Consider the following 24,738-nt stretch of genomic DNA (forward strand, 5'->3'; position numbering starts at 1 on the left):
ATAAGTGTTAATCAACTGTTTATGTTATTAGTAAGACTTCCAGTCAACAATTGGCTATTAGTAGTTAAATTTGGGGGGGGGTGTCAAAGTTTTTTATAGACTTTTGACTGCACAGGCAGTTGGTATCCCTAACTCCTGCATCATTCAAGTGTCAGTGTGTAAGAAATATGTATGTGTGCCTTTCAGCTGGAACCTCCATCTTCCAGTAATTTGCCAAAATGACCAACACAAAAAGAACGAGGAGAGGCACCCACTGTAAGTTCTCTAAGGCTTTTAGGAAACATGGAGTCATTCCTGTGGCCACATACTTGTGAATCTACAAGAAAGGTGATATTGTAGATATTAAGGGAATGGGCACTGTTCAAAAAGGAATACTCCACAAATGTTACTAGGGCAAAACTACAATGTTACCCAGCATGCTGTTGGCATTGTTGTAAACAAACAAGGGCAAGATTCTTTTTTTTTTTTTTAAGATTTTATTTATTTATTTGACAGAGAGAGATCACAAGTAGATGGAGAGGCAGGCAGAGAGGGAGAGAGAGGGAAGCAGGCTCCCCGCTGAGCAGAGAGCCCGATGCGGGACTCGATCCCAGGACCCTGAGATCATGACCCGAGCCAAAGACAGCGGCTTAACCCACTGAGCCACCCAGGTGCCCCCAAACAAGGGCAAGATTCTTGTCAAGAGAATTAATATGCATATTGAGCATACTAAGAACTCAAAGAGCCAAGACAGCTTCCTGAAGTGTGTGAAGGAAAATTATCAGAAAAAGAAGGAAGCCAAAGAGAAAGATATTTAGGCTTAACTGAAGCACCAGCCAGCTCCACCCAGAGAAGAACACTTTGTGAGAACTTGAGAGAGGAGCCTGAGCTGCTGGAACCCATTCCCCATGAATTCATAGCATGAAAAGTGCAAAAATAAGCAAACAAACAAAAACCTCTCAAGACTGTAAAAAACAAAAAGGGTGTGTGTGTGTGTGTGTGTGTGTGTGTGTGTGTGTGTGTGTGGATTTATTAGAAGAGGGCTTACATAATTATATGAACTGGCCAAGAGAGCCTGAAGTCCATACTGCAGACAGTCAGGAAGGAGAGATCACAGCAGACTGGAAGGGAGGAGAGAAAGAACAAAGAAGAGTAATTTTAGACCCAACTGTTGTTTGGAGTCTCTGAGCTCTGGGAGGTGCGAGCCCTCTTTTAAAGGCTTCCAAATGATAAAGTCAGGCCCACTTGTAATGTCCTTTTTATTAACTTAGAGACAACTGAATATGGACTTGAATTACATCTGTAAAATTCCTTCAAAACACCAACTAGATTTGTGTTTGATTCAATAATTTGGAAAAGGTGTGTGTGGCTACAAAACCACTGTTGCTTTCCTTCTATACGCCAACTTCCATGAGATAATACGCCTTGCACCCTATCCTAACTGGGTACAATTTTCACCAGAAACACAGCTCTGCAGGGTGTAGCTCAGCCTAGCCAACTCGACATATTACAAAGCCATCTCATTCAGCATTCATTAAGAAATACTGGACATTCAATGAAGCAGGAAAATGGGACCCATAACCAGGAAAAAAATATAAACTGACCTATATATGAGAGAAATTATGGAAGTAATAGAAAAAGATTTTTAAAAATCTATAATAAACATACTTAAGTATTTAAAGGAGGCTGACTCAGTTGGTAGATCATGTGATTCTTGATCTCAGGGTCATGAGTTCAAGCCCCACGTTGTGTGCAGAGATTACTTTAAAAAATAAATAAATAACTAAAACAACATTATTTTAAAAAAAAGAATTTAAAGGGAAAACTTTAGATAATGAAATAAATAGAAGTCATAAAAGGAAACAAATGGACATCTAGAGCTGAAAATAAAATATCTAACATGAAAAATTTACCAATTATTTTTTACTTTTACCACAAAAGAAAAATATTAATAAACTTGTAGACATAATAATAGCAAATCTCAAAGTTGAAGCACAGAGAGAAAAAAAAGGCTGAACAAAAAGAACAGATTCTCAATGCTGTGAGGACAATATAAGGTGGTCTAACATATGTGAAAGTGGAGTTCCAAAAGAGAGTGGAATTAGCAAATAGTTTGAAAAAAATAGTTAAAATATTCCAAATGTGATGAAAAATATGAACTGCACTATTCAAGAAGCTCAATGAATGCTAAGAAGAATAAATACCACATCAAAGCACATTATAATCTTAGTTGATGAAAACCAGTAAGAAAGAGAAAATCTTAAAGAAACTGGAGGGAAAAAAAATGCATTATATACAGGAGAACAAAATGAGATCTACCATGGTATTTTTGTCAGGAGCAGTGTAAACCAGAAGATAAAGGAAAGGTTTTTATCATGCTACAATAAAAAAAAAATTACAAACCTTGAATTCTATATCTAGTAAAAATATTCCTTAAAAGTATAGACAAAATAAAGACATTTTCATATAAACAAGCTAAGATAATTCATTGCCGGTAAACTAGCACTAAAGAAACCGTTGTGTCCTCAGACTGAAAGAAAATGATATTAGATGGAAACTCAACTGAGCACAAAAAAATGAATAGTGTTAAAAATATTAAATCTAAAAGACATTTGTTCTAGTTTTAAAATCTGTTTAAAAGAAAATTGAACCCAGAAGACTTGTTTTCAACCAAGATGGATGAACAGGAATTGGATTTACACTTTTTTTTTTGTCTGAAACAACCAGAAAAAAAATATGAAAAAACAGTTCATAGGATATTGACTATCAGGTACCAAAGGCCAGTGATCCCTGAGAATGAGGAAACAAATGAAGTGACCTCCATAATTGCCCCAGCTTGCTGCCTGAAGGGAATTTCAACTGTAGTGCAGGGAGAAGGAACCAGGTAGAACTTGGTGGGTTCCCTGAGTTAAATACATGGAGGTGGGAGCACAAAGACAATTCATATAATTCATAAGCCAGAGTATTGGAAATAATTTTCACACAGTAAGAATTTCAGAGATTTGAAGAAATCCCCCTAAGGATCCAGCTAACTACTGATTAGCTTATGTGTGTGAAGAAACTAAATAATGCAAAGAAAAGAATCACTTCAAAGGACTGATGAGAACAGTCCTCCTGGTACTCATATCAGGTCCAGGAATAGTGCTTGTTCCCACAAGCCAGAGTAGAACGTTTCTTAATTTATGCGGCATTAGGTAGAGTACTTCTAAAGGTTTTGCCTCAGTATTGGGTAAAATTAGACTTCGATTAAATTCTATTCTTCTGGTATTGTCTAACTGTTTAAAAGTAAAAATCAAAAGGATAAAACTGTTACCAAGTAACTTGCCCATATCCCAGAACAAAGCTCAAGAACGTTTATAAGATTAAAAAATTATCCAGCAGGCAAAATTCACAAAATATGGCAAAAACCACCATGCATAGCATACAAAGAACTAGAAGTGTATGACTCACAATGAGAAGAAAATAAATTGAAACTGACCCAAATGACTCATCAGATAGAATTAGAAGAGATCATTAAAACAATTATTAGGATTGTATTCCATATGTTTAAGAAGCTAGAAGAAAATTTAAGCACAATAAGTGGAGATATGCAAGATATTAAAAAAAGACCCAAAGTAAATTTCTAGAGATGGAAAAGTAGAAATAAACTGAAATTAAAAATACACTGAAAAAGGTCAGTAAAAGATTAGCTACTGCAGAAGAAAAGATTAATGAACAGAAGACACAGCAATAGAAATAAACCAAAAGGAAACCAAAGAGCAAAAAACCAAAAAACAAACAAACAAACAAAACAAAACAAAACAAAACACGATAGAGCCACAGGGAGTTGGGAGAGTTGGGGCACATTTTTTTTTTTTCTTTTTACATGCTTATCATCTGGGTATCTTCTTTGGTAAGTGTCTATTAAGGTCTTTGGTCCATAAAGGTCTCTAATTTTCAGGGTTATTATGATTAGATAAGGCCCATAGATAATCTCTCAAGGTCAATTGTGTCATATAGCATAACATAATTGCAGGACTGAGATCTCATTATATTCGCAGGTTCCAGGTCATGGGAGTAAATGAAGACTACTCAAATAAGAACAAACAAAAGCTACTTACTTAGGCCTTGCTGGGTGGGCAGACACCATCATTTGCATTTAGCAGATTCTCAAAGTCAGGCTGGGGAACCAGAAGACTTTATAGTGGAAAAGGAGAAGGTTTAGAGTACACTCTGATTGGAGACTGTTGGTATAGGAAACCTGGACTGGGCTAAATAGAAGCAAAACATCCTGTGTGGTTTCTTAGGGGAACATATTTGTCTTTCTCTTACTGTTTTTAAGTTTGAAGTGGGAACTAATTAGGGAAACTGGCAGTTATTGACCAAGTGCTGACTACTTGGGACTAGTTGCTGCAGAAGTTTTGGGTCATATTCTACTTTTATACATGCTCTGGTAGTTGTATAATCAGACTTTCAAAGGATTAGGAAGAACATCTTTGGGAAGCCATTTTAGAAATTCTACCTATGACAAATATTTATGAAAAACCTCACTACCATCAAATTTAATGGTAAAAAATAATGGTTTTCCCTTAAATCAGGAACAAGACAATAATGTTCTCACCACTTTTATTCAATATGGTACTGGTAGGTTCTAGCCAGTGCCATTAGGCAAGAAAAAGAAATAAAATTATACTCAGATTGGAAAGAAAGAAATTAAACAGTCTTCTTTAACAGAAAGAAGTTAAACAGTTAAAAACTCCCATGAAATCTTTTAGAAAGTGACTATGGGGTGCCTGGGTGGTTTAGTTGGTTAAGCATCTGCCTTCAGCTTGGGTCACGGTCTGGGTCTTGGGATTGAGCCCCAAGGGAGCCTGCTTCTCCCTCTCCCCCATCACTTCCCCTCTGCTCATGCTCTCTCTCTCTCAAATAAATAAATAAAACCTTTTTAAAAAAAGTTACTAAAACTGAAAACTGAGTTTAACAAGGTTGCAGGACACAGATTAAGAGACAAGATGACTTACAATAGCATTAAAAATGAAATACTTATGATTATATTTGACAAAATATGCATAAGACATCAATACTCAAAACTACAAACCTTTGTTATAAAAAAATATGACCTAATAAATAAATAAATCTACCTATTGGTAGATCGGAAGGTTAACTATTGTCATGATGCAATTATCCCCACATTGATCTATAGATTAAAGACAATCCAAACAAAATTCCAGAAGGCTTTTTGGCTAGAGATTGAAAAGTTGGTTCTAAAATTCACATGGAAATTCAAAGGATCTTGAATAGCTAAAACAACATCAAAAAAGAACAAAATTGGAGAACTTATACTACTTGACATCAAGACATTATATTGCTACAGTAAACATAACAGTGGGTATTGATGCCAAGATAGACAAACAGATCAATAGGATACAATAAAGTACAGAAACAAGCACCTCCATATATGGCCAACTGATTTTTGACAATGATTTAAAGGCAATTTAGTAGAAATGATAGTCTTTTCAACAAATGGTGCCTGAACAATTGGATATCCATATGCAAAAGAGATAAAAAAAGAAGCCAAAACTGGAAGAACTAAATGAGAGAAATAGAAAAATCTACAATTATAATTGGATATTGTAATACTCCTCTCAGTAATTCATAAAGCATGTAGACAGTTGAGTAAGAAAATTTAAAAAACTGCCAATCTTTTCAACCAATTTGATTTAGTTAAAACTGTAAAAATTAATAAAAAGAAAATTCATTTAGAATGGCATCGGGAAGCTAACAGGGGGAGCTGTCATGTTCAGCCCTTGTTGTCAATTGTAAATCCGAAAGGAAAAGACAGACCTTGCAAGTCGATAGTACTATTATCCTAGCAAGAGGAAGAAAGATTTCTTCCTACCCTGGTAACAGTCTAGCCAATGAGAGACAGTCACAGCTCAGCCAATGAAAAGTGATGATATTTTGAACTCCCAGTTTATTCCAATGGACTTTTAGTTTATAACAGTTTCTCCCAACTCTGCCTTTTCTCTGTAAAAAAGCATTTCTTTCCTTTGTTCTCTGGGACTTGTCCATGGTTTAGCAGTAGCTTGCTTGTTCTGGATTGAAATTCTCGGCTATTCATGAATAAACCTATTTTTGTTGGTAAAATAACTGGCAGTTTTATTTTGAAGGTTAACAAAACGTATAAGCTTCAATACTAGTGTCCACATTATTTCTATGGGCACATTGAACCCTCACCACAATAGACTGCATATTAGATCATAAGCTGAGTCTCAATACCTTTGAAATCACAGAGTGTATTCCATTGCCACAAGAGAATTTGATGAGAAATCAGTAATGGGAAGATGATTGAAAAACCCCAAATATTGGAAACTGGACAACATATTATTAAGTAGTTCATAAATCAAAGAAAAAATCACAAGAGAAAGTAGGAAATATTTTGAAATGACTACTAATAAAGGTGTATAAAAAGTTGTGAAATGCAGGCAAAACAGTTTATAAAGGGAAATTTGTAGCTTTCGATACTTATATTCTACCTTAAGAAGCTAGAAAAAAGATATTAAGCACAAAGTAAGGAGGTAGAAAATAATTAAGGTAAAAGCAGAAATCTATGACATAGAAAATGAACAAATAGAGCAATCAGTAAAACCAAAAGTTGTGTTGTTAAAATAGTCAATAACACTGACAAACCTCTAGTTAGGGTGATCAAGGGAAAAAGAGTAGATGCAAAATATTAATATCAGGAATGAAAGTGGGGAGGGGGAGGAGGGAATACTAAGGCTCCTACAGTCTTGGAAAGGATACAAAGGGTATATTATGAGCAATACATTTATTGTGACAATAACATTTTTTGACAATAAATTTGATGACTTAGATGAAATGCATGAATTTCTTGAAATTGCCAGAACTGACTCAATAAAAAATAGAAAATTGGAATGGCTTGAATTTGTAATAAAACCTTTCCCTAGGGACTCTTGTCTGGTTCAATTGGTATAGCACGTGACTCTTAATCTCAGGGTTTTGAATTTGAGTCCCAAGTTGGGCATGGAGCCTACTTAAAAATAATAAAATAATTAAGACATTTCCCTAAATCAATCTCCAGGTCCTGTTGGCTTCATTGGTACATTCTAGCAAACTGAAGCAAAATTTAGGTTTGAGGTGCCTGTAGAAGGCTTAAGCATATAACATTTTATAGGCTGTATAGATCTTGAGATTACCAAATACCTACTGGACAGGCCATGGGATATGAAATTAGAATATCTAGTTTCTCATCTGCTTCAGTTACTTCATAGTTATACAACCTTGGAAATTATGTTAAATGTCTCAGAAAACATCTATGTCACAGGTTATTGGGGAGAACCAAAATATATGTGAGGGTAGTATTATGCTATAAAGTACTCACATATATGACAATATTAATATTTAAAAAATAACGAGCTGTCTTTTCACAGGCTTTATGATAATTACTTGTTTTAGCATAATTAATCTTTTATGATGATAGTGGTTGTTTGGGGTGAACTTACGATAATCTTGTCTGGGCTTGTCCAATACAGGGAAAAGAAATAGGATTTCTGCACAGTCAACTTTAGGTATTCAGGTTGGCTTGGGTAATTAACACAAAATACACAGGAGGATACCTGGCCTAAACACCCTAGAAAATTATATCAAGCCAGAGGCAGGTTTTTTTCTTTCAAGTTTTCTAAGACAAGGGGCCATGTAATCATATATGTGGCCAGGGTCACATTTCACTTTCAAAGAGTCCTTTTGTGATTCTGCTTCACACTGTGATTGGATATTTGTAGCCAAGGAATTCACTCTGTATCTGAAGTTTTTGGCATAAGGGTGCATTCCAGTTCATCAACCTGGAAAGTCTTTTAACCCCACCCCCCTCCATTTCTTTTTTTTGCCGAGGCTTTATCACTTAGGCGCAATTGATTAATCCTTGGCCATTGGTGATTGATTCAACCTTCTGTACCCTCTCCCCTGACTGGAAATCAGAGGGCGGGACCAACCCTCTATCCATGGTCGGTTCAAAATCGCATCATTAACTTAAACCCAGTGGTTTAAAGAAGCTTGTCGTGAATAGTAAGACACCCATTTCACCTCTGTGGCTCTGAAGTCACTTAAGGAACAGAGGACTCTGAGACCAAATAGAACAAATGATGCTCCCATTGTTCTTATCACTTAGGAAATTCCAAGGGTTTGGGGAGCTGTAAGCAAGAAACTGTGTCTGGAGGACCAAAATGTACCTATATTATCAATCACAAAGGATCACTACCTTAGTTTTAGACCCATGAATCACCTTGCAATTTGAAACAGTAATTGGCAATTCTGGGTTGTTAGATATTTTTCCCAAGATGGCAGCACATCTAGCCCCAGACTTTTACAGTTGTCTTAGGCTCATGTCTTAGGCTTTAAAATGTCCACTAGCTACTATTTGGAATAGAGGGGGTTCCTAAGTTCAACAAATGTCATTAGAGGCTTGCCATCCCTTGTATGGGATTTTACTGGGGAATGCAATGTGATTGTTAATTAACAGAGCTCCATGTCCCTTAGGTCCTTACTCCTCAACCTGGTTTCTGCTGTCTTTCTTATGTTCACCTACAATATAAAGTTTACTTTTGTAGAAGGAAATCCTGCCATGTGTGAGCCAGGAGGACATTATACTAAGTGAAATAAGCCAGACATAGAAAGACAGATAGTGCATTATCTCATTTACACGAGGAATCAAAAAAAGTAGAACTCATAGAGGCAGAGAGTAGAATGGCCGTTACTAGGGCCTGGAAGGTGAGAGAAACGGGAAAATGCTGGTCAAAGGGTATAAACTTTCGCTTATACAGGATGCATAAGTTCTGGAGATCTAATGTATAACACGGTAACTACAATTAATAATACCATGCTGTGTACCTAAAATTTGCAGAGAGTAGATTTTCAGTGTTCTCACCACACGCATGCGTGCATGTACACGCGGTAACCATGTGAGGTGATGAACGTGTTAATTAGTTTGATTGTGGGGATCATTTCACAATTCATAAGGACATCAAAACATCACATTGTACTCCTTAAATACACACAGTTTTTACTTGTCAATTATACCTTAAATAAAGCTGGAAAAAAAGAAAGTTTACTTTTGTGACAATTGCCTGTTATTTCAAGAAAGCTGTGTTAGGAGCCGAATTAATTGGGAAAGCTGTTGTACCAAGAAGACATGGAGGACCTTCAGCAGAACTGCCTTTAGGCTGTGCCGAGCAGGGGCAGGTCTGGGACAGGATGGGTTGGAGGTGAGCCTTCCCTGCCCTCTCTGGGAACTTTCTGCCTCAGCTCCTAGCCTCAGCACCACCCACAGTCTGGGTATCACCTCCCTTTGCTTAACCTTTCCCTGCAAGGGTGGGTGGGGTTGGGGTAGATTGGGAAAAAGCCTCAGCTGTTGCTTTAAGCACCCCACACAATTAATGGGCAGCTCCAGCTGGTGTCCTGAAAGACAGACTGAAATCCTACACCTTTTTTCCTTATGATCGAATTGATTTTGGCATTCACTTCCAGAGTTACTCTAGTTTTTAAGAATATGTTCATCTGGGATAACAAGGGCCACTCAGGTACAGCAGAAGGCTGTGTAATGCAGGACAGGACCAGGGACAAATCCAGAGCCTGCTACTGTGGGGAGGCTAGTTTCTAGGAAGCCCATCTCTGGACACCATCTTGCACCCCAGGCCCAGGAGACTTTCAAATGAGTAGAAGTCTTCCCTGAGTTAACTAGAGGAGCTCCTGGCCCACCCTGAAAGAAAGGAGTTCGGAGAGATGTCTGCTCTGATCATGAGTCTTTAGGCCATTCAAAGGTTATGCTGATGGTCAACAAAAAATGAACTCTGAGTGTACTTGACAAGACTGTCTCAGATCCTCTTACTTCACTTCTATGTTTCATTTCAGGCTCCACTCCTTGAAACTCTAGCTTCCAACCATCTTTGCTTTCCCAGTCTTGACTTGGAGGACTCCCTTGGATAAGGCTTACATTCATTTTCTTCCTCTTCCTACTTTTTCTTGCTAGAGATAACATCTGGCCAGGTGCCCTCCTAAATAGGCTCTTCCCACATCAGGTTGCTTTGCCAATCCTCGGTCTAGGCTTGCCAGGGCTGACCTACAGCGAGTGGTGGGGCAGAGGGAGTCAGTTATGCCAGGAAATGCATTTGCAAGTGGGAAGGTAAGGATGGTGAACTGAAAGAAGCCCCACCAGCACCTCCAATCTTTCCTGAGGTGGGAGACTGAGCAGCTTCCACTCAAGAGACATGAGGGCAGCAGGCTACCAGGAGGACCAGAGTTCAATGAAGGAATATGGTGCCAGGGAATTTTGCAAGGACTCTGATGATATAGGCTAGTTTGTCTAGGACATCATGAGTATCAGGAAGGCATTTGGATGACCTTGAAGATCAGCACTGCAAGGAAACACAGTGCAGCGTGGACAGGAGAGCAAGGATGAGACTGATGATCAGAATCTTGATTTGGGGTGGACGGTGGATGACAATAGGATGTGAGGCTTGGCAGTACTGGTTGGTGCAGTGGAGATGTCAGATGACCCTAAGGCCTGAGAAAGCTGATGGCCATGGTGAAAAGTTGTCTTCAGCAGTGTGCTAAGTAATCTTGGAGGTCTCAATGTCCAAGGGTCAGGACTGGAGACATAGTAAGTATAAAGTGCAGCCAATTTTTTTATGGGGTTTTTTGCTCAAGTGATTGGGAGACGGTGTTGGCCATCCCTCAGGACACTCATCTTGTGATATGCTGCTCTGCACTGTGTAAAGCCCAGGGATGAATCCTCCCTCACTGCACTGCAGAAAAGTGGAAGAGAAAAAAATTTCGAGACGGCCTATGGCAAGAGGAATTTTCCTCCTACACATCTGCAAGGTAAAAAGAAAACAGCTTCATCCAAAAGATGCAATGTTTTACCTCTAGGTCATTTCACTCTTGGCAGAACAGATATGGAGAATTTATCTGTACAGAACTTGACCAAGAAAATGAGTTTGAGGTCTCTGAGGGAACAGGCCTCCATCTGTTGTTTTTATGGAATTTAAAAGGGAAATCGATGATGGGTGGACTGCACCCTCTTTCATCCCTGGAGACAAAGCTCAAGTACCCTTATTCCAGCACTTGGCTTTTGGGGTTTCCTATCTAGAAGAATTCAAAATCTTTTGGCTTTGGTTTGATTTTCTAACTTTACCTATCAATTTTTTTTTTTTTTTTTTTTAATGAAACTCCTTCTTCAAGCAACAGCTAACACAGAATCACAATACATGAAACAAAAAACTTCAGAATTTTGTTAGCATATATTTATTTTATAAATTCATGTTTACAACATTTTACTTTGTATACTGTCAATAACTGAAAACAATGAGGCCATTTTCATGAATACAAAAAACCTGAAATCAGGGTGTATTTGGTTGAACAGTATTGAAAAATTGTAACTTAGAAGTGATCACAAATGATACCTTTTAAAAAAATGCTTCTCTTAGAATCTCAGGATATTCTTCCATTAAAATTATCCACCATCAGAAAATATAATTAATTGTTTCCAAGTCAAATCACTAACAACAATCAACAGCTTCTGACATACTTATCACAAAGATAACAGACAACAAGCACTCAAATGTACCAGGGGAGTTAAAATGGTTCCCAATGCAATGTGGTCACAACTTGATTGACAGATTACATATGTACTTGTTACCGCAGCACTGTTAGAACAATAAAGACAGCATGCGTTAAACATACAATAAATATCATGAAAATCAGGAGTCTTAAGCCTTATTGAAGGCCTTCTATGTTCCAGACATAATTCTAAGTGATTCAAAGGCATTACATCATTGGAGCCTAACAACAACCCTATTCTTTTATGTTCCCATTTTCTTGATAAGGAAACTGATTTTTGTATTAAAAAAGCTACCACGATGCTATCTATCAACTAGCATTTAACTGAATGGTGCTCATTTGTGCTCTCCAAGCACACATTACATCACAGGGCATGCATGAATATGATTTAAACACCTGTGAGGTGCCATAACTTCTTTAATCTTTGAACAATTGAGAGAAGTCCAGATATGCGCTCAGATATCACAACAGAATGTTACTTCCAAGGTCTGCACAAGGTCCCTCTGGAAACATCAGGGAACTGTGGGTGAATGCCAGTGTGAAGACATTTGTATATCAACACAGTTTGAATCTACCTGTTTTTCAGTAGAGATGTGAAGACTTCAAAATACATTTTAAAGATGGAACTCCTGAAAAATCTCTGCAGAACTATGGAGCACAACTGAAAATCACAATGGTAGTGGCCAGAGGATTACCAAGAGACAGAAAGTTCCAGACTTCTATCTCAGCTCTTAATAACCACTTGTTATTATTTCGAAACTGAGGGACCACTTAACTCATCTGAGCTTCGTCTTCTCTTTCAAAAAAGGCCAAATGGTAGCATACTGGGATTGCTGTGTACAATAAATACAATAGATACATGTGAAACACCTGGGACATAACAGACCCTCAATAAATATGAGCTCCTTTCCTCTCCTCCATCCCCTTTGTTGCCAATAAAAATCTTCTCTTACCAGAACGGTCAGCTCACTAAATCCAATCCTCCCCCTCTAGCATGTTTTCTCATAATGTCCACTCTTTCTCAAAGGTGTCTGGCACACTGTAGATCTCATGCAAGCAGAGATTAGGCTGAGTCATCTGTGCCTTGGGGGCCTAACACAGTGCCTGAAACTGTCCATCTGCCATCTAGTGGAGAAGTGGAGGAGTGCATCCCAAGTAAAGAAAAGAAACAACATAGGGGAGGTGGTTGTATTCATTTGGCAATGGTGCGTCTACTGGTGTGGTGACTTATTTACACATGGTTATTTAGCTTCTCCCATGCCGCCACCGAGGCCACATCCTCAAGGAGGTGGTAAGCTCCCTGAGAGCACCACCCATTCTCTTATATTTAGGATCCTGACCTCCTTGACCAGCGCCTCACACTGCTAGGCACTCAGAGAGAAGGTGTTGATTTGAGAAGGGAAATCACCTGACAAGTCCAAGAGCTTCTATTTTTAAATAAATTACAAAAGATATTTTCTTCCTCACGTCATTTCTTTTTTTCTACGGTAGGGGTAAACTTTGGTCTGTTTGGGAGACCTCAAGTGCCTCAGAGTCCTTCGGCTTCCTAGCTCATATTTGGAATTGAATCTGGTGTTTCTTCTCATCATCCATGCAGGGTCCAAGAAACCCTCGGATAATTTTTTTCTGAGAGGCAAGCATTAAGACCTGGCTCCAAGCCTCGATTTCAGTTGCATACATTCAACGACAAAAAGAGCGACTCAGCCTGGTGTCAGCCGGATAAAGCGAATGTCCCTAGGCGCGCTGGCCGTGCATCCTGTGCTGAGCTGAGTTTTAGTCCTCTGCCTCGTGATCCCAGCGGCCATAGCCATCCCCTTCATTGGGCTCTTCAGTATTCTCGTTTTCAAAAGAGGCCTCTTCCTCCTCTTCCTCCCGGATTACCTTCATTAGCTCAAGAAAGCTGGGAGGCGGGCCCTGATCCTTCAGCTCCCTCAGCCTGCACCAAAGGACCTCACTGAGGTTGGCTCCCGCCATCACCTGCTCCAGGCGTACCTGGTCTGCGATATTCCTGGGGATGGCTCTTTTCTCCACCGCTCGCCGGAGCAGGGTTTCTAGCCGCAACACGTAGGCTGAGACCTTCTCCCCCTCCTCCTGATAGGTCTTCAGGTACTTCACCTGGGAGGTCCTGCGGCTCTCCAGGCTTCCGAACACTTGCTTAAACGCCTCCAAACACTCTTCCACGCTGATGGCCGCGTTGTCTGCCTGCACTATGTGCATGAGGTCCAGGGCAGGGCCGCGCAGGCTTTCCATCAACCACCTTTTCTTTTCTGCCTCCGCTACCGGCCACTCTTTGACGATCTCAGTGGCTTGTTCCAACCAGATTTCAAAGGGCTCTTCCTCGGGAGCAGGCACGGCACTCCCTGAGAACACTCTCAGTTTCCGGTATCTCATGGGCAGCAGAGGCTGCGGGGCATGTGCCATTGCCTGTCCCAACCAATGCGCCAATAACTCTGGCGATACGCAGGGCGCGGTGGCTGGGGACACTCCCTCATGCCCGAGGGCTCGGAACATCCCCGAGACTGTCTGCCCCTCTTTTTCCAGAAATAGGTTCAGTCGTTCAAGAAATTCCGTGTCCTGGTTAGGGGTCTTGAAGACTACTTTCCAGATCCCCCCCTTTCCCTGAACCTCATTGGGGATCACCGAGACGTCAGTATCTTCCATAAGCTCTAGTAAGACCGCATTGGCATTCTCTTGCTTCCTGAATATTTTGCCAAGCAGTCTATACCTGCCCAGAGACTTCAAAGTCTCCTGGAGGACCTCCTGAATCTCAGCCTCATTACAGTCCACTGGTATCCCCATAACCATCAGTGACTTCTGTTCATCCACGCTCATGATCCTGCACCAGTCCTCCAAAAGGGCCAGTGCCATGGTGCCGGTATTCACTTGCTCTAACTCTACGGCTACCAACTCCTTTGTGGTGCAGATACGCACTGCAGTAGGACTAAGAATATTCTGGGTGAGCTCCTGAACTTCTACTTCCCCCGTGAATGGGTCCTAGGCCACTCCCCCAGCAGTCCCCAAGTCTTGGGGACCAAGAACCCTTACTTGTGTAGTGGTAAGAACACAGCACTGCCAGTTCTGTCTCTAGACCTGAGCCAAGATGTCTGGCTGGGTATCTCGGTAATGCCAGCGCCACTCCCTGTGGCTCTGCTATCCAGGGGCTGCTGTGGCTCTCTCCCAGACGCTAGCAGCCACGTGGTGGTGTTGACCCTTCTCCAATGGCCCCAGCCACCTGCAAGAGCTGCTCTCGCTAGCCACTGGGAAAGGCCTTCACTTGGGCACCCAGTGATCCCGAAGAGAAGTGTCCCAGCAAGGTGGCTTGGACTCCTAGTGAAACAATGGTTAGTTTTACCACACAGCCCTCTCCTCCCTGGGGAGCACTGACTGTGCTTTGGTTCAGGATGCAAGTGGGGGTAGACCAGGGGTTCTGTATCATTTTGGATTTGCATCTGCCCCATTCTGTCAGACCTCTTCTTTGCTTAGAGTGACTTTCTTTTTTTTGTCTTGGGGGACCCTCCTGCAATCAGGCTTCCCCATCATTTGCTCATCAGGCATGCCAATTAATGTCTGAGCCATGGTTGAAGACAGGACTCGAGATTTTCCCCCATGTGAAGAATGAAATTAGATATGGCTAGATACCTGTGTATGTGTTCCAGTTGTTCATAAGAGTCACAAGCTTATGTAGTAGCTTCTAGAAAAGGAAGGTGTCACCCATCTCCACACAATGGTGTGTCTGGGTCCTTCTTAGTTCCAGCCAAGCCAAGCTGCCCTGTTACACATAAATAACAATAATATATATTTATGGCTTGATGATATCCAGTGATGACTGTTAATGAACTTATTTTAAAAATGACAATCCTTTACAATATAATTAAGTCTACTAAACAATATGGAGTTGCCCCATTTCTTTGACTAAAAAATCCAATTAATCACTCAAACATTTAAAACCAACTTAATATAGGTATAATAATTTAACTTATATACCATACCATACTATACTACAGGCATAATGATTTAGTATAGGTTAACCATTTTTTAAAAGATTTAATTAATTTATTTGAGAGAGAGAAAGAACAAGTGAGAAAGAGAGAACAAGCAGAACCCCTACTGAGCAAGGAGCCCAATGTGGGGCTCCATCTCAGAAACCTGGAATCATAACCTGAGCCAAAGGCAGAGGCTTAAGCAACTGAGCCACTCAGGTGTCCCTAGGTTTAACAATTAAAAAAAAAATCTCAGAACCAAATATGTTAAACTTGGAATTATGAATTCTCTTTTGTTATGTGTGGGCAGACTTTGCAAATGCACAACTAGGTGTTTCTTTTGCTATGAATGTTAAAAATGCTTCATAACATTTAAGTGTGAACAGGTCATTGGAGGAAAAAGAAAAACAGGAAGCACATGTGTGGAGAGTGGTGGAGACCAGGGGATATAGGAAGGGAAGAGTTCCTACCGTCTCCCACCTACTGCCATGTGCTGTGTGTTACGGGGCTACGAATATCCTTCGGTAGGCCTGAAACATCCCCATCAGTCCAAATGGGGTCCGTATGCCATAGATGTCAGCCCACAGCTATGGTGGCAGCTTCTCCCGCTGCAGGCACATTTTCTGAGTCCTTCTGGAAGGTGCTGAAGGCATGGCATGTGCCAGAAGGCCAGGAAAGCAAAATATTGGATCTGACCCCCACCCAGCAGCCCCAAGAATCTGAGCTTCTCCGTGCCATACTTTCCCTTCTAAGATATGAGGGGTAACCTTCTTCTCCTCATAATATTTAGAGGAAATAGGAACTGTATAAAGGTATCGACTGCCCAGGAAGAAACATCTCCAAGGTCTACATAATAAAGGCCATGTTGAGGTTAGGCTACCTTTGGCCAGCAGCTTTTTCCAAAGGTGATCTCTACCTGCAATGGAAATATTTGGACATGAAAAAAAAAAAAATAAAAATCTTGTATTTTCTCATGTAAAGATGGGATACATTGGAAAAGGAGTCAGATATTCACCTGCAATTGTTGGATCATTTAGCTAGATAGTGACCGTGGCCAAAGTGCCTCGCTCTCTCTAAATCTGCTTCCTGCTCTGGAAATGGGTGATAATAAAAGCACTCCTCTCATGGGCTTGCTCTGGGTAGGAAATGATGTAATTTCTGTGGAAGCGCTTTATTCAAATCCGAAGCACATCGGGGGCAGAGTCCAAACGCCTACCTCTGGTTCTCTCGGGCCCCTCCACACAATTATTCTTCCCCTCTCGCAGTCTCCTTGTTCTCAGCCGGGTCCTCCTTCCCACCTGTAATGCTGGGCTAGTCTTCAAACTGTCACTGGTCGTCCTCCAAATTTAACTCCATTCCCCAAACTGTCCCTCACGATGGGGGGTGGGGTGGGGAGGTATCTGAACTTACCCTTCCAGAGGCAAGGGCTGACAATGGGAATGGATCCTTGGTTGCACTACCCTGCGCAACGGTCTTGCGGTATACAGCTTCTCCGAACCCAAACCCACCCTGGTTACTGAGCATGCCCAGATCTCCCTCTCCAGCAGCCAAAGGATGGGCATCTTTCCTGCAGGATTTTGCCACTATGGAAAGAGGGGCGGGGCTGTAATCGACCAGAGGCAGGGATTGATACATGGAAAAGACGTGGGGACAGGAAAAAGCAATGAAGGACTCTCAGAAACCGCGTTACCGGAACAAATCAAAATGCCCCTTATCTGCCCACCAACCCAGTAGCTATGGCTGGTTTAGCTGCACGTGCACACCAAGTCCACACACCTTTCCCCCGCGTGGCCTCACACAATTCAAGGCACCATCACAGACTGCACCCCATCTCCTACCCCACCACTGGACTCGCACGCACGCACTTTACATCCCAGGCACTTGTCGTCTGGCAACCTGGGAAACCCCGCGGCTCTGGCGCAGTGCGCCACGCGGGAGGGGGATCGAGGCGGGGCACTCTGGGCGCCAAGGGCTGGGGACTTGGGGAGTGGGCTTCAATCTGCGTCTTACCCTCTTTTTTGGCAAGGAAGGAGGGGCGGAAGATACAAAATCAAGACAATCTCCTGGGTCCTTCTTGATGCAGTGGCGCAGTTACTGTACTTGACGCCTTTGGGCAATAGAACAGGTCTCATCCCACTCTTACTACAACTTGCCATTCGGTGCCAGAATTTGCAGACTGCACTTTTTGCTACACTCCCACGGCGCGCAGACCTCTGTCTTTACGCGCGCACACACACACACACACACACACACACACACACCGCCCGCCGCGTTTGCTACGCCCTTCTGCATTTCTCCCCTCCAGGCTAGGCGCCCCCCACCACTGTGGGTGCGGTGAGTGAGAACCTCTTCGTTTCAATCACTGCATAGCCCACCAAGGCCCACGGGTAACCAGGTTTCGTATCCCGTACATCGTAAGGCCCCCACCTCTTCATACAGTCTGCGCCATCCCTTCCCCATCGTCAGTGCTGCCCCTTCCTCCTTCCCCGGGTGTCCAGGCGTCAGTCGGATCGTCCCCTTTTCCCCATCCATCAGCTTACACCCTGGGTAAAGGGGAGGAAGCCCTCACTCTGGTGGACCCTTGCCCCTGGCCCACCTCTGCAATGCGGTAGGGGGAGAGACTGCTGGCCCGGGTGGGTGGGGGAGAGGGGCGCAGAAGCCAGGGGCTGCGCCCTCGGGTCTTCGCCCCTGCGTACCCTACCCCATACTTACCCTGGCGCGGAAAGCGGTCAGCAGGCCCTGCGCTCCGCATCCATTAGCGGGTGGTCTGGCCGCTTCACTTCCGGAGCGCGGCCCTCCCCTCCCTCCCCTGCGCTCCGCTCCCCTCCCCTGCGCCGCGCCCCGCCCCCGCCCCGCCCGCGCCTCCCTCCTCCTGCTGCTGCCTGGAACTGGCCGCCTCTCTGCTCCCGCTGCCGCAGCGGCGGCCCTCCCAGACCCAACTTTGCTGCTCGCGGGAGCTGGCGCGGCGGCGGGGGGCGTGGGCAAGGAGGGGAGAAAGCGGGGTCAGAGGGAGGGATCGGGAGGGGTGGGTCGCTCTCTCGCCAGCCCTCCTTCCTTTCTGTACACCTTGCGGTAGGCAGAGAGCGGCAGCCTCGCGGCAGCCAGGGGGTTTGTTCACAGAGAGACCGATTTAGGGACCGGCAGACGGACGGACGGAGAGGACCCTCCCCGAGCTCCTGCCATGGCTGAGAGGAAGCAATCCGGGAAGCCGGCAGAGGACGAAGAAGTCCCTGCCTTTTTTAAAAACCTGGGCTCAGGCAGCCCCAAGCCCCGGCAGAAATTCTGTGGCATGTTCTGTCCGGTGGAAGGGTCCTCCGAGAACAAGACCATCGACTTCGACTCGTTGTCTGTGGGCCGGGGCTCGGGGCAGGTGGTGGCTCAGCAGCGGGACGTCGCCCACTTGGGCCCGGACCCGCAGCCGCCGTACTCCCGGCAGAGCCGGGGCGCCGGCGGGGAGCCATCTGTTGAATCGAGCCGGAAGGTGGAGATCCGGCGGGCCTCGGGCAAGGAAGCCTTGCAGAACATCTACGACCAGGTTGGTATGGGGGCGGGGAGGGGGTGTTCGAGACGCAGTACCAGACGTGGGGTCTCTCCTCCCTAGGCTCCCTTCCAGCTCGGTGGAGAACCGAGGATCCCAGCGTGCCCATCGTCCTGCCTCACTTGAATATTGCATCCTCAAATCTGTACATGCACCCCACCCTACTTGCCCCTTCTACGTACGTGGTGCAGAGAGGCTCGGGCGCGGCGGTGGGCGGCTGTGCGCCCACAAAGGCTGCCGGCTCCTCCCTGGGCCTGGTAGGTGGGGGGTGGGAGTAAAGGATGAACCGATCCTGATGCCCTGTTGGGGGTCTTATGGTGGTGTGGGGGAGGGTTGAACCGATTCCATTCTTCTTAAATCCTTCCGGGCGGCTTCCGATTGCAGTTGTGGCTGGGTGCCCCACCCTTTTTTGATGCATCTCGGAGCGTGCAGTGAAGGGTTAGCGTGCAGGCCCGAAGGCTCCGCGGGGTTCGGGAGGGGTGGGGGCTTAGCCGCTCCCCGCCGCGCCCTGCGCCCTCTCCCTCGATACCCCCTCAGGCGCCCTCCGCGCTCGCGACCGGAGCTCCGAGGCCAGGACCATGGTCAGCGCCTCCGCGGACCGCCTGGGAGGATCTCCTCGCCCTACTCCTGTTCGCCGCGTGAAACGAGGGAGGCTGTGGAGTCACCCAAGGAATCCGAGACGCTCCAAATAGCCCATGTGGAGAACAAAGTTCCGCTAAGTCTCTTAGCAAGGGCTTCCCAGAGTGCTCCCCCTCGCCGCTATTTGGGAGGTGCTTTGGGAATGGAGACTTAGTGGATTATGTTCAAAGGGTGAAAAGAAAAGAAAAGAAAAGAAAAGGGGAAAATCCCTTTCATTTTGAATAGATGGTCAAAGATGGACTAAAACCCCTGTACCGTGTTAATGGAGAAACAAAGAAGACCAATTTGCGAACCTTGAATTTAGAAAATATCTGTTATCTCTGGCTATGGTGAGCAGTGTGCATTTTAAGTGCCGTGGTCTTCTCACACATTTTTTTTCTTTATCAGGGTGACCTTCATACTTGTGCATTTCCCCCCACATCCTTAATTTCTCCACCGATAGATTACACTGTGAAATGTTTTAACACTTGTTTGCTGTTTCTCTACCATGCCTACTGGTGAAGAGGAGAAATCAGTCAATGATTGATTATCGAATACCCATTGTGTGCCTTGCCTTGTGGGGCAGGGAGGTTAGCTATAAAAAGTTCAAGGTGATTTCTTCTAAAGGGGCTTTCAGAGTAGTTGGGAGTGGTCTATACATATTCCCTGATTCCACCAGCATTTATTCAGTATTCAGGCTGTGTTCTTACAGTGAATGCATGGAGGACAATTAAAGAGTTGGTTATAATGGCCGGAACACGTTACTGTTTCCTGACACGGCATAGTTTTGCAGCTTTCGACTTTTATTGCACAAATTCTAGGAAAGATAAACCATTTACTGTCATTTTCAAAAGGTGGGACTATTAATTACTTAGTTGATTCCTCCTCTCCCAGCTCTGTCCTCTGATTTATTCCATATAGGGGGTACCTGATACCCGTATTTCACTATGAGTCAGCCCAAAGAACTTAATCCAGAAAACTCACCTGAATTCAAGTGATCAGACAATTGAAGCAAAAGTTTTTAAAAATGTAACTAATATTGGAACGTGAGGGAGTGTGAAATACTTTCCCATGTGAACACATTGGATGAGGGCCAAACCATGATCATATAGCACCGTGGTTGTGTGAGTATCCTCATCTTTAACAAGTTGTGCTGGTAATCCTAATTTCTTAAAGGGAACAGAAAAATTCTTTGAGATAAGGAAGGGATTATTTTTAAAATGGCAGATCAGGGGGCAGAGTTTGAGAATGGCCACCCTTATAATAATGGCAGTGAATTAAAACTCAGGTTTCAAAGGAAGAGTTTCATTAGGTTGAATAATACATCTCTTTTCCTGTCCATCTGGAAGCTTAGATGTTTGAGCATCATCTTCTTGTATGAACACTCCCTGATTTTAATAGGCATTTGAAATTGTAAACCTGAGGTGTATGGAGGGGGAGATTTGAAGAGGAAATACACAACCAGAACTCCAGCTACTTTTAGCCTCTGCAAATTCACATTTGCTTTAGTTGCCCAATTATTAACAACAGAGGATGATTCTGCTTGGTTTTTCTGCAGCCTTCCATGAATTTTCATTCAATCTTGCCTTATCACATAAGGGCTATTGCGGGGGGATTGGTTTCATTCATGACTAAGAGCGCTTACTGGGATCAGTACTTACAGTGGTTGAATATTTCATGTCTATACAAGAGAGAAAAGGTATTTGGTGTGTGTGTGTGTAACAATAGTGATTTTCAAAGGCACAGTTGGGCCCACCATTTTGATTGACTTGAGTAGCCATCACTTAATTTTCTGCTAATGAGAAACATGACTGCCAATCTCTCAGTGCATTCCTTTCTGAAGCCTTGGGACAGAAACAGGAGGAGAACTACAGTGAGTGGGCCCTGGGGTCCCTGATTTGCACCAATCTCCTCCCCCGAATCTGTATTTATAGGTATTGTTAATGTATATAGGTTGGTCAGAAGTGGCTTTGTCCACCTGTTGTGGAGGGGTCTGCTGTTCTCTAGCAAGGCTTTGGGAAAGGAGGGAACAGGCTTCCTCAACCCATACACCATGTGGCTTGTGGGACACTGGTGTCTACATTTGCATTTACAGGTGCTAGCAGGTAATCATCAGAAAAAAATGGGTGTGGCTCTGGCTGGGATGTTAGGTTTTGGTGAAGGGAAAAGCCAGTGTAGTGAATGACTGAGGAAAGCTACCTCTTTGCTCTTTTCCTTTGTGTTCTTGGCAAGTTCCTCTTTGAGCTGCAGTGAGGTTAGATTGGTTCCCATCTGTGAAGGACTCTGAGCCTCTTGGAAGAGAGCAGAAAGGCTGTACTATTGGCCCAATTCCCCCTTTCTTGTGCCCAGAGGTCCCTCAGCCTCCTCCCTTCCTCTTAAGAATTCCCTTTATTCTCCCTCAGACACAGTTTAACCAGGGATGCTGGATCATGAGCCTCTCTTCCAAAGTTGCTCACAGGCTCTTCTTCCCACAGCAAACCTATGTGGCTGGGGAGTGATTCTCCATTTCTGCAGGGCGGGTGCCAGCGAGTAAACTATATAGGAGTTCCACTGAACTTGATAAAATTCCCAGATCTGTAAAATGCTTTTTGATATTCCCTGCTATTGTGTCTCCCCTCATCCCCTCTCCAAGCTGATAACTCACAGCCACTGGTGCCCAGTGGCCATGCTGCCTTCTTGCTATTCAAGGCCACTCTTACTTATCCTGATGCTGATGCCCTTCTAGGTCTTTCTTCCTCCAAAGCAACAAGTTCTGAAATCACTCTTCTCCTTTGCCCTCACCTCTCATTCAAAAATCCCTTCCTTGTGTTTATCTTAGCTAGAAAGACATCCCAGTGATTGAAGTCTTCTATCTGTTATGTGAATGACTGATATGTAGGTTGCCCCTAGAGATACGTGTTTGATAGTAGGCTAGCCTGTTCAACAAAATGAACATCTAGTTAGCCAGATACGTGGTAGAGCTTTGGCTGGAAGCCATGAACAAGGGCATTCATTTGATACTGTAGCGGCCACATTGTTTCAAAAGAGGAGACATAAATATGAACATTTGTATGTTCAGGATTCCAAAAAGCCCGACCCATCAGGGAACAAAGGGAAGAGAAAGAAATGGTGATAATCCATAACTAAAAAAATCATTGTGATGAAAAACATATAACATGCAGTTTATATTGATCATTTTTAAATATATAATTCAGTAGTGTAAGTACACTCCTATTGTTGTGTAATCAGACTCCAGAACCTTTCCTTTTCAAAACTGAACTCTGTGCCCATTAAACACTAACTCCCATATCCCCTCCCCCCAGGTCCTGGTATCAATCATTTTACTTTCTGTCTCTATGGACTTGACTACTCTAGATACCTCCTATAAGTGGAATTGTACAGCATTTATCTTTCTGTGACTGGCTTACATCACTTAGCATAACGTCCTTAAGGTTAAACCATGTTCTAGCATGTGACAAGATTTCTTTCTTTTTTAAAGGTTGAATAATATAATTTGTTAAATTTTAATAAGTCATTGATGATTGAAAATTTGTGGCACAATTAATAGTTTTGCAATCAGTTAATTGTGGGAGGAAGTAAGAAGGGTTACACTGGGAATGAAATAGAATCTTCCAGCCAGAGACCTGAATGGAAGAAAACTCTCACCAGCTAAACAGCCTCTATTATGTGGCTCAAAGGTGGAGAAGAAAATTGCTGTTATTGAAGGTCCAATGGCAACATCTGGTTGAATGCCCCATAGTTCATAAACTCATGGGCCGTGGGAATCAGGAATGGGCTGGGCATTTTCCTACCCTTGGTAAAGATAGGCTAGTTTTTCTTTTTTCTTTTCTTTTTTGTTACATAAATTAACCCATTTATTATAGGCGAGCAATGTTTCAAATGGTGGAGCTTCTAATGGTCTTTCAACTTCTTCAGTCCTCTGATGGCAGAGTTTACTGTGAGGCAGATGTAGTGTTGCTGGTCCAGGGACCACCAGCAATGGTTTCCATGCAGGAGCCACAGAGCCAGATCCCCACAGCTCCTCTTTTTGTCTTGGTTTTGCCACAGAAGGAGCAAGTGTATTTGGCTTGCTGACTTATTTCACTCCTCTTTGCCATTTTCCTGAGGGAGGCACCGTAAGAGGTTCTGTATTTACCTATGATTCCAACCTTCTTGGTGCGTTGAGCCATGTCGCTGCCAACCAGGTCTGAGCGGAGAGAGTGACAGGCCAGCTCTTCTTGTGGGTCCTTTGGTGCCAGTGCCCCTTTCTCCTTTCTTGGGAGAGTCAGAATTGACCATGGAGTTGAACGTACACTGCCATTGGATGGTAGAGCTTGAAAGAGGCCTAACGATTATTTAATCACCTCATTCTAGCAGTGGAGAAAGTGATGCCCAGAAAAATTACGCTTCATCCCACAGAATTCTCATGATGGTTTCAGGGTGAGTTTGGAGGCCTCTGACTCCCCAGTCCCACTGCAGTCCTATACCAGTAAAATCTTGTTATTTTGGTAGCATTATATAATTCTAGAATGTACATTTATATTCTAGATCCTGTATTTTAGAATGTGTAGAATATATTATTTTGAAACTTGCCTCAACACCTTCTGATATAGGCATTTTCCCTTTTTATAAATGACACTGAGATTTAGTGATATTTACTGACCACTCCCAAGGTCTTGCTCTGTAGTTAATGTATGACCTAGGATCTGAACCTGACTCAGTGCCATACTTCTTTTTTTTTTTAAGATTTTATTTATTTATTTGAGATAGGAGAGAGAGGGTGTGGGGAGGAGGGGCAAAGGGAGAAGGACAAGCAGACTCCATGCTGAGTGTGAGCCTGACATGGGGCTTGATCCCACAACCCTGAGATCATGACATAAGCTAAAATCGAGAGTTGGATGCTCAACCGACTGTGCCACCCAGGTGCCCATCAGGGCCATACTTCTTGCACTATACCATTCTGTGGCTCCATTCCACTGCCAGAGATAGTTAGTGAGCTTAAAGGTACAATTTAGTTTTGCAGGCAAAATA

The 24,738-nt window shown here is 43.3% G+C and overlaps 3 protein-coding genes and 1 pseudogene across 3 annotated transcripts in view; 2 read left to right on the forward strand and 2 right to left on the reverse strand.

The window, feature by feature from the left end:
- Window positions 1-215: 215 nt before the first annotated feature.
- Window positions 216-904, forward strand: LOC111157802 (annotated as a pseudogene).
- A 10,362-nt stretch (window positions 905-11,266) lies between these two features.
- LOC111155737 (PNMA family member 2) lies at window positions 11,267-15,362 on the reverse strand. The gene is made up of 2 exons (XM_022516108.1): window positions 15,232-15,362; window positions 11,267-14,919 (listed from the first exon to the last, which is right to left on the reverse strand). The coding sequence occupies exon 2, from the start codon at window positions 14,458-14,460 to the stop codon at window positions 13,366-13,368; it is 1,095 nt and encodes a 364-aa protein (XP_022371816.1). The 5' UTR covers window positions 14,461-14,919; window positions 15,232-15,362; the 3' UTR covers window positions 11,267-13,365.
- Window positions 15,363-18,753: 3,391 nt separating this feature from the next.
- LOC111153851 (dihydropyrimidinase like 2) overlaps window positions 18,754-24,738 on the forward strand; it is a 118,276-nt gene continuing 112,291 nt past the window's right edge. Inside the window, exon 1 of the mRNA XM_022513121.1 lies at window positions 18,754-19,107. Within this exon, the coding sequence (XP_022368829.1) occupies window positions 18,754-19,107 (354 nt within the window). The remainder of the gene's footprint in view (window positions 19,108-24,738) is intronic.
- Window positions 23,661-23,897, reverse strand: LOC111153865 (60S ribosomal protein L37a-like). Its single transcript, XM_022513142.1, has one exon. It carries the CDS (start codon window positions 23,895-23,897, stop codon window positions 23,661-23,663), a length of 237 nt encoding a protein of 78 aa, XP_022368850.1.

The sequence above is a fragment of the Enhydra lutris genome, unplaced genomic scaffold (assembly GCF_002288905.1).
Source record: "Enhydra lutris kenyoni isolate GAN:26980312 unplaced genomic scaffold, ASM228890v2 scaffoldscaffold3, whole genome shotgun sequence".
Classification (NCBI taxonomy): Eukaryota; Metazoa; Chordata; class Mammalia; order Carnivora; family Mustelidae; genus Enhydra; species Enhydra lutris.